At 41.4% G+C, this 11038-nt stretch overlaps 1 protein-coding gene across 1 annotated transcript in view; it reads right to left on the bottom strand.

The window, feature by feature from the left end:
- LOC139451011 (uncharacterized) overlaps positions 1-10683 on the bottom strand; it is a 31345-nt gene extending 20662 nt beyond the window's left edge. Inside the window, exons 1-13 of the mRNA XM_071232829.1 lie at positions 10593-10683; positions 9708-9821; positions 8936-9087; positions 8767-8875; positions 8121-8244; positions 7513-7717; positions 6405-6554; positions 4830-5178; positions 4172-4478; positions 3957-4077; positions 3428-3667; positions 621-830; positions 137-411 (exon numbers count right to left, since the gene is read on the bottom strand). Of these exons, the coding sequence (XP_071088930.1) occupies positions 137-411; positions 621-830; positions 3428-3667; positions 3957-4077; positions 4172-4478; positions 4830-5178; positions 6405-6554; positions 7513-7717; positions 8121-8244; positions 8767-8875; positions 8936-9087; positions 9708-9821; positions 10593-10683 (2447 nt within the window). The remainder of the gene's footprint in view (positions 1-136; positions 412-620; positions 831-3427; positions 3668-3956; positions 4078-4171; positions 4479-4829; positions 5179-6404; positions 6555-7512; positions 7718-8120; positions 8245-8766; positions 8876-8935; positions 9088-9707; positions 9822-10592) is intronic.
- Between the last annotated feature and the right edge of the window lie 355 nt (positions 10684-11038).

Consider the following 11038-nt stretch of genomic DNA (forward strand, 5'->3'; position numbering starts at 1 on the left):
GTCAATGACGTCAACATAACAAACGTATGCTTCATGCACAGGCGTATTGAATTGACGCTCGTATGTATCTCTCTTACATACACATCGATATGTATGGTTGGAGTTAATTTCCTGGATATATAAAATATGTATCTACCTGCAACTGTTATCGGGAGTGACCAATAGGGTACGTCTTCTGTGGGCGTCAATGAACCACACATCATTATCTGAAGACTTGACGAGGCCCTCCACCACTCTGGAGTCCCTCACTGCCACCTCACTGACACTGGGTGGGGTTGTGTCTACAGTCACTCCGTCAGAACACACAGGGTCGGATGCTTCCAGTGCTCGGTTGTAGGCCACCACTGTCACGTGGTACTTGCCGACAGAGGGCGCTGTCCAGGAGGCGGATGTGGAATAGGTTTCAGTGACCTGCATGCGAAGTGTTTGAGGACATGATCCGAAATATCAAGAAAACTATACGATCTTTACAAGACAAGGACATGTTAATTGGTTGTTGTGGAACGGGTTTCAGTGCCCTGCATGTTTGAAATTCATTATGAGTAGGACGTTTCCTTACTATGCATCTATGCATACAGCAAATGGAAACTTAGCTGGAATTTACATGAGAATGAACATGCCTTTTGTGAAGGAGCATCTAGGTCAAAAGCATCAGCTGTGTGGCAGTGAAAGCCAAATATGTACTGATAGAATTTGACCCCACTCTCTCTGTCAAAGAACCCGTCCCAGTGGGCATGGAGTTGTAGACTGTCCTGGTAGTCTACTTCCGGGTTTCCAGACCGACCATCGTGGACAGCACCAGGATGAGGGGGACTGACGTCTATCGTCACCTGCGCTCGAATAAAGTGTCTTTGATATATCAGATTTACATGTATCTGATGATATATATAAAATTCATTAATGTCATTATACTTAACCCAAACCGCCTCCATGGTGTAGTGGTAGAGCGTCCGGAGAGCGGAAGGTCCGGGGTCGATCCCCGGCCGCGTCATACCAAAAGACGTTAAAAGATGGTACTTGTTGTTACCCTGTCTGGCGCTCGGCATTAAGGGGCTAAAACAAGGACTCGTCGGCTCGGAGTCAGTATACTGTGTCTAAGTAGGGTATTCATGTTAAACTGCGGCATGGTGGTGCGCTAGCATTATAAATCGGCATCAGTCCGGACTAGTACAAGCAGCCACACACATACACACTTGCATGCACGTCGCTAAAAAGTGCAATAATCTTGGACGCGACGTTAAACCCAATTTCACCTGACTTAACCCAAACAGCAATTACTTTGACAGATGCCGATTTCATTAATATTTATGATAGTATGTGAAATATTTACCTATAATCTGACACGATACACATACATGGTGAACAGAACACATCATCTGATGCGAAACACATACATGGTAAACAGAACACGTCATCTGATGCGACACATATACATGGTAAACAGAACACATCATCTGATGCGACACACATACATGGTAAACAGAACACGTCATCTGATGCGACACACATACATGGTGGACAGAACACGTCATCTGATGCGACACACATACATGGTAAACAGAACACGTCATCTGATGCGACACACATACATGGTAAACAGAACACATCATCTGATGCGACACACATACATGGTGGACAGAACACGTCATCTGATGCGACACACATACATGGTGGATAGAACACGTCATCTGATGCGACACACATACATGGTAAACAGAACACGTCATCTGATGCGACACACATACATGGTGGACAGAACACGTTATCTGATGCGACACACATACATGGTAAACAGAACACATCATCTGATGCGACACACATACATGGTGGACAGAACACGTCATCTGATGCGACACACATACATGGTAAACAGAACACGTCATCTGATGCGACACATATACATGGTGAACAGAACACATCATCTGATGCGACACACATACATGGTGAACAGAACACGTCATCTGATGCGACACACATACATGGTGAACAGAACACGTCACCTGATGCGACACACATACATGTACATGGTGAAAAGACCACGTCATCTGATGCGACACACATACATGGTAAACAGAACACGTCATCTGATGCGACACACATACATGGTGAACAGAACACGTCATCTGATGCGACACACATACATGGTAAACAGAACAAGTCATCTGATGCGACACACATACATGTACATGGTAAACAGAACACGTCATCTGATGCGACACATATACATGGTGAACAGAACACGTCATCTGATGCGACACACATACATGGTGAACAGAACACGTCATCTGATGCGACACACATACATGGTGAACAGAACACGTCACCTGATGCGACACACATACATGTACATGGTGAAAAGACCACGTCATCTGATGCGACACACATACATGGTGGACAGAACACGTCATCTGATGCGACACACATACATGGTAAACAGAACAAGTCATCTGATGCGACACACATACATGTACATGGTGAACAGAACACGTCATCTGATGCGACACACATACATGTACATGGTGGACAGAACACGTCATCTGATGCGACACACATACATGGTAAACAGAACACATCATCTGATGCGACACACATACATGGTAAACAGAACACGTCATCTGATGCGACACACATACATGGTGAACAGAACACGTCATCTGATGCAACACACATACATGGTGGACAGAACACATCATCTGATGCGACACACATACATGGTGAACAGAACAAGTCATCTGATGCGACACACATACATGTACATGGTAAACAGAACAAGTCATCTGATGCGACACACATACATGTACATGGTGAACAGAACACATCATCTGATGCGACACACATACATGTACATGGTGGACAGAACACATCATCTGATGCGACACACATACATGGTAAACAGAACACGTCATCTGATGCGACACACATACATGGTGAACAGAACACGTCATCTGATGCAACACACATACATGGTGGACAGAACACATCATCTGATACGACACACATACATGGTAAGCAGAACACGTCATCTGATGCGACACACATACATGTACATGGTGGACAGAACACATCATCTGATGCGACACACATACATGGTAAACAGAACACGTCATCTGATGCGACACACATACATGGTAAACAGAACACATCATCTGATGCGACACACATACATGGTGAACAGACCACATCATCTGATGCGACACACATACATGGTGAACGGAACAAGTCATCTGATGCGACACACATACATGGTGAACAGAACACATCATCTGATGCGACACACACACATGGTGCATAAAACAAAAGAACTCCTGACCCACCTGCACAAAGCCATCTACGCTACGATGATATTACGTTTATGTTACAGTATGGGAGCTATGTCCGCTTTGTGGAACGGGTTACTGGGCTGTAGCTTCAAAGTGCATGTACGTACCTTCAAGTCCATTTTGCTGGTTAGATTTGCCCAATTGGTTACAGTGACCTCCAGATGATAGTCAGAATCGTGAACTCCCATGTCTCTGTCATCGAATATTCCCCCATGAGAAGATGAGTTGCTGACTACCATCGCAGTTTGAACCTGGAAGTGACGGTGGTAGCACCCGGTGGAGGGGGTACAGTAGCAGCTAGGCCCTCGTGCAATGTTTTCGTACATTGTGTTGCATTCCTCAATTGTCTGAAATGTATACATCAACGAACATGGAGAAAACAGTACTTTGAGGTTAGCTTCGGTAGTTACATAATGTATAAATGCATCAGAACTTTACCTGGTATGAAGGCATGAAGCTCGTGCATTATCTCCTTAAATTCCCTGTTCAGTCAAACCCGACACACATATAGTATAGATGAGAAAATGCACAGTTGTAAGATATTTGCATGGCAATCGGTCATTCAACTATTATTGTCAGCACTCAAAGAGTGTTTAGTACAAATGGCTCTTTGACGATTATTCAGAATCCACTTGCCCAGTCTTCTCCTTGTGCTCTGATGTGGCCTATTCCATGTACGATATCCTGGTTCCTATCCACAATTCTCCAGGATACTGTCTCCACGCCGCTGTGCTCATCATAGGCTACCCACTCTATCCTGAAGTTATACCCAAGCAACAATTGAAGATATTGAAAAAAAAGAATATTGACAGACTTACGAACATATGGAAGACAAAGGTCGATTCACTCACGTAACATCTGTGAGGTTCTTTGCTCCATGAACACTGATGTTGAGTCTGTCTCCTCTGGTGAGCCACAGGTTCTCTATGACTGGAGGTGATGTGTCGATGTGGACTGTCACATTCTCTTCTTTCAAGTCCGACTTGATGTCATAGGCTCGAATCCAGAAGCGTACAGTGTCCCCATCCACAAGTGAGGGTGTTATAGTTTGTGACTGACTCAGGCCTTGACTGACGAACAAGTCATCGGATGGAACACTCGTGACAGTTGATCCACCATTGTGATCGATTTCGTAAAATGTTAGGATGTGAGTAATACCTGTATGGCAGCAAACAAAATGAATTCAAGTTATACGTATTTCTAGATGATAAGGAATGTATTGTATTATGTGGATAGAACACAAACACAAAAATGGGTAATTATCTCTTCATACCTAAATGACATTCTTCCAAAAATTGATATTTGTTACAGTTCACCCATTAAAGTAACTTTTCAAACAGCGCATAAATACACAGCTTGAGTTAATCGCACCATTTGCATATTAATCGGATCGTCACGCTATCTTTTATATGATATAAATAAGCAAGAGGAATTATACTTGGCATCGAAGCTTATTCATATTTGGCTAATATATACATTCCCCAAATCACATACATGCCAGGAACGTACCTTGAACATTATCGATAGCGGCAACTGTTCTGTCGCCCTCGTTGTCATCATAAGAGTGTTTTATGTCACTCACGTTGGCAACCTGATTGAGCCAAAGGTTAAGATGGTGATTTTTGTTGACGTATCTGTTCGTCCAGTCTACTGTCACCGCTGATGATGTTGTCTGCCAGCCAGATGATGTTGCAGTCGTCACCCGAAGTTGCATGTCGACGTCCTCTTCGGCTGTTACATTTGACGTACCATCATACATCAGGATCCGTCTGGCACTTCTGTGATTACCTGCCTTGTCATGGACGGTTAGCACGACTGCGTAGACGCCATTACCAGGTAGCGTGTAGTTTTCAGATGACTGAAATAAAACATAAGCTATGGATATAAAGCTCCATATATGTAAACAAACTCATCACGATTTTTCGAAATCGTTAAAGCGTAAATCATATCTTAAAACCTTAACAAGGCCGAACAAGGCTGGAATTTCTGGGCTCGATGGTAGCGCCACTAGTAGCTACTACGAGTTATGTCCCTTCTATGTCCCTCCTATTGACCAATCAGATTCCACCTCTCATATCCCATATCTCATTTGGCGGCGCCCAGCGAAGACGATCTAATCAATAATCAAGATCATATTGTAATAACTCGGGTCTTACTTTCATCAAATTACGCGAGGGCCTTGATAAAAAAATGAAAAGATTTGGAAAATATATGCATATGTTGACGCTCAGTTGACGTTACACAATTTCGCAAATCCTGTCATCGACCGAAATCTGTTTACGAACCGGATGAGGATTTCGTTACGCCATTTTGACTGCACCCTGCAAAGAATGGACTTTATAGTCAGTTAACCCTTGCCTCGATAAAAATCAACGTCATAGCATCGCTAAATGCAATAAACCAGAATTTGTATGCATAAGGTTGTATTTTCTTGTTTACTCACTAGCTTCTAGAATGCAAATCAAAAGCTTAATGAAGCTTAAGGACATTAACATATATTTAAGTTGCAATGTAGAATAGTTATCACAATGTCTCTTCGATCGTTAGGGTTAATTGTATTAGGAGTATCTTGCTATGTTACCCCCAACAGCATACTTAACCCTTGATTTTCCTTTCTGACCAAGCAACCTTTTAACGATCATAATGATCCTTGGTCACATCTTTACGTATTAAGGTTAGCATTCCCACTCTAACTTTCAACGAATATCTCAAACGGTAATCCTGTGTAATAAGATGTCAATGCGTGATTATCACGGCTGGATCACCGGAAAGTATACGGTGTGCGTTTATTGCTGACGGTGACGATTCATTATACTCCCAAGTTTTTTACAATGAGGTGTGAAGATGAAGTCCGGTCATCTATGGACGATTAAATCAAACAGTATTAATTAGATTAAAACTTTTAATGTGAAGCACATTTATATATGCATACCCCAATATATTTGTGCCACATGTATCTCCAACCTGTCTGTATGCATACGGACACTAACACACGAACGTACATACACATGCTAGCTTAATGATCAAGGGGTATTTTCACTGATCGATACAATTCACTATTATAACATGCGACAAAATACTAACTGTAGAGATGTTGAAAGTCCGACTATTAACTACATCAGTTCTTTCTGTGAGTACATCAGAAACTGCATGGAGTTCATACACGTCCCTCACAAAGTAGTCAATGCCTGAATCAGCATCTGTCCAGCCATTCCAGCGGAGGTTCACAGTGGGCTGGAAGAAGGAATTCGTTTAATAATTGTATACAGTGACGAGTTGACTAACATGTAATTGACCTGCATTCCTGCACGACATCTCCTGCCGACAGAACCAGGAAGCATGCGCATGTGACTTTGTTGAATGGAAAGCGATAATTCCTGACCAGCTTTTCTAGCTCCCCCCAAAGAGGCTCAAGGCAGCATGTATGTGTCCTGGGAACTCATAACGTCAGCACAAACGCGTGTTCTCTGGGTACGAGCAGAGCCGGGACATCTTGAGGACATAAGATTTCATCATGAAGACACAAGCTGTTAATTTGCCTTGGATAAGAACAAGACCTGCTCTTTGTCCATAAGACACATGTAGACACATCAATACACGTATGTAACTGTCTACTCCAGTTACATGAGTTTATGTTGACGTAAAATGACGCTAACGTTGGTCCGTCTTGCTCGCCTTCAGACATCCGTTAAACAGTAACAATAATCTGTGCGTTATTGTTGCCGTGTTAAATTGAGGTGAGTTTCCCTCGTACAGTGATCATGGGCCTGTGTGGTGTTGTGTGATCTCCCTGATATAGATCGATTCCTAGTGGTACTGTTGTACTGGCAAGGTTGAAAAGCTTTGTGATTCACCACGCTTTTCAAAATTCATGTCCTTAACAGAATAATTTGGAAAAACGAAGGTGTCATAAACTGTACCAAGACACCCACAACAATTTCCATCAATTGCATATAAATACTGCTTATCAGTTTCCCAAGAACATGAATCATGCAAATATCCAAGGTCAGCCACAGCAGCGCTATTAAAGACAATACAAACATTTGTGGCACTTTACAGGAAAAGAGAACATTTGGACGTGTAGATATTTTACATACACATAATTTTTATCTTAACATATTGTTTCCACGTATGGATTACTATTTTAAGAATATATACCTAAACGAAATCGCTAGTATTTCTCTGTACTTACAGTTGTTATAACATTGGGAGCAGTCAGCATGCTGCCAACACAGGCAGTACTACCAGTACAATGAGAGGGAGCCATCAGGTCAATGGTCACAGTAAAGGTTTGGTTCTGTGTGGCACCACTGTAGTAATGGCGCGCTAGTGTGTCAGTCTCGTTGTTCCGTACGTCAACATACCCTCCATTACTGGCTAAGTAGGAAAACTGAATACTGTAAAAGGAAGTATGAAATATTTACAACCGTATCCGTGGTGTTGTCTGCACTAAGTGTGGATGGTCGGTGTCTCGATCCAAATCGATACAAATGGCATTTAAAGAAGACAAATGTTGTTCCCCTGGCGCTCAACATTAAGTTAATAAACAAGGACTGGTCGGCAAAGATTCGGTGAAGGGAGTGTCATGAAATGGGGAACCGTACTACAGGCTAAGAATAGATCTTGTTTCATCAATGTTTACCATAAATACAAACAAGAATACCGACTGAAGATAAATTATTTCATTAATTCTTTTAACTTGCGACATCCTTGGTGTCGCTAATACAGAGTTACACTTTGTAAAATAGCGCCATAGTGTGTTGATGTGTATCGGATATCCCTAATGATCAAGTTACATACATATCGCGGTGCTGGAAGGGCAGTTGTGAAGGGAATACTTCCTCCCCTGACTTCCTGCCTTCACACGTGTACACATCTGTGTCTGGGTTGTCTCTACTTGGGCGGCCACACCCGGAAGTCTTCGCTTTACCTTTAACATTCACAAATACAGGTCCTATTTGCTTCACAGAAAACACATATGAATCATTTTCAATAACCATTAGATTAATATATGTATGCTTAAAAAATGTGTTAAACAATGGATACATTCAGAGGTTGACAGAGATTATACAATAGTTTATGGACAAAAAAATAACTGTACCTGTAACTGTACCTCTATCGCGTCTGATGTCTGCAGGGTTGTCTTGGCACACAGCAGCTATGCCGGTACAAGGACATGGTGCCCCCGTACAGTAGAATTCTGTTGTGAGGACTATTTTCTTAACTCCACCTCGAAGTAAAAATGAAACGTTGTTGAATTTATATTTTTTTACATGTTGGGAAGCATTTCTGAGCTTAAACTCTTTCAGATTGTTTGTTGTTCATAACCAAGAGAGTATTGGCAGATTTTCTAAATCCAACCAAATAATCCATTTCAGTGATTGTCATACCTATTCTTAAGATCAACGTATCATAACATCACTCATAACTATGAGTAAATAATTACCTTTAATAGTCTTCGTTTCTCTTAAAAGTCTGAACTTCGCCGAAGCATTGACTATGCCCACCTCGAAATGCTCAATGAAAGGGTGTGGTGGCGGGACCCTTGGAGTATTCTTTTGGCGCACAGGATTAGATGTCGGATCACTTGCAGTGTTAGTTTCGGATTCTTGCACAGTAGTAAACTTGTAGTGAACGCTAGACGGGGACGCAATGTTTGACCATGTTCTATTTTGAGGTGGACCGTTGTTGACGTCTGCCGGTGCTTCAACGTCATTGTCAGCCGTCAGTTTAAGGTGGTTGTACAATATTGAAGGCCTGGACTTCACTGTGATGAAAAATGAACACTACATTATTAAGGACTTCCTGCACAGTTTCTTAGGTATCTTATAGTAGCCATACACGCGGCACTGAAACACAAAAGATATCATTTAAGGATTGACGTTGTACATGACGTTCATCAGCTGATGACGGTAAATTCGCTCACTATCATCAGATGATGATGTCAACAAATACAACTTCAGGCCTTATGTTGACAGACGCATAGATCACAACAAAACAATAGTTTCAAACACCAAAGTTTAATAATTGTTTAGTGAACTATATTAACGCGGAGAGCTGCTGATGTCGTGACATTATCCGTCCTGAAAATCCTATTGGGAGTTACGTCACTTGGTATTGTTTTTTATTTGCCGATTTTCTGACATAGCTAAAACATGATTGTATTTGTTAAAATAATTCTTAAATCTCTCCAATAAGATGCACGGCAATATGATACAGAAAAACATATTTCAGCGAATCTGCACACAGAAAAAGACGCAACATTTGCGTTGGTTGGTTTTAACGTACACACATTATTGCAAAATAATGTTCCATCAGCAAGAAAATTGAAACAACATAACCAAGACGTCTCAAATCCAAATTCGTCTTTCTAAGCAATCATCTTACTTGTCTGGCAGAGTCTTTCTGTGAAGCCACTGGAGCAGACACAGTTACTGGTGTACTCCTCTGTGCAGGTACCGGGATAACACCAGGTGCTGTCACTTCGCCAGGAACACGCCTCTGTAAACAGTTACCAGGGCATATACATGAATAGGTTGTCTTCAATACCTTATGGAAACGTTGCTTTTACATAAAAAGGGATTATAATTCATATCTATCTTTCGTTAATCTGGTTGTTATTCATTCCATTCAACGATTCGACATTTCCTCACTTAAATATTAAATGTATCGTTTAGTTTTAGTGTCAGTGAAATTATACATGGGTAAGAAAACATTTGCCAGTAGGCACAGGGATCTAAGTTCGCGGTTATGCTGGATTAACACCTTATGGTCCTCTTTGCACGCGTCAGGGTTGATTTTACTGTTGCACACAGCTGAAAAACATGTTGAATATCAGATCCATGACAACCACTTGTAACATCTAGTTGCCAAAGTGTACCTGACACACGCTATACCTTGAAAACCCTCAGGTCATAACAGCATAACACTGTTCGCTTGCTACAATGCATTGTCATAAACACAACTTTATACTTATAACGTCAAAGAGATTTATATTTTTCAAACTTTACATGTACCCACATTTTGCACAGTGTTAAGATGGATAAGATATATGGATGAACAACTTCTTTATTACAATTAGGAGCGATGTTTCGATGGAGGTTCTGACACCGTTATCAAGCAAGTGTTAGAACCTACACCGAAACATCCCTCCTAATTGTTCAGAAACGTTGTGTCAGTAATAAGTATATGCTTCCTAAATATAGGCCAGACACCTAGATGTTTTACCCATTGCTCTGCACCCTACTGCTCCAAGTACATTGTAGCACTCACCACGTGGACACACAATATCATCCTTTGACCTGTCTTCATCCTTACATCTGTACTCTCTTTCAGGTCGACTACTGAAATTGGACACAAACATATCGACTTACACGAGGGAGACACTGTCGACATCAGATGTATGCGTAATGTGACACACTCCGGTTTTAAGACTTACACACAATTGAAATCTATAAATCACATGCGTGAGAGGCAACTAAGATGGGACATGAAGAATAAATAAATTAAGTGTTTGAAAATATAGTTACATGGCAGAATGTCGGTAGGGTTCAAAATGTGTGAATGTACTCTTCTAAAAAGAACGCAAAACGGATATGTTTGGCCATAAAAGAAAAATTAGCGGACCAAGAGGTGTAAAATGAAAACTTAAGGTTCATTGTGTTATGGTGTCAGTGACAAATTTCCCGGTTCAAAATGATCAGAAGAAGGACATGCAA

Source organism: Haliotis cracherodii, unplaced genomic scaffold (assembly GCF_022045235.1).
Source record: "Haliotis cracherodii isolate W230 unplaced genomic scaffold, xgHalCrac1.p SCAF_8, whole genome shotgun sequence".
Classification (NCBI taxonomy): Eukaryota; Metazoa; Mollusca; class Gastropoda; order Lepetellida; family Haliotidae; genus Haliotis; species Haliotis cracherodii.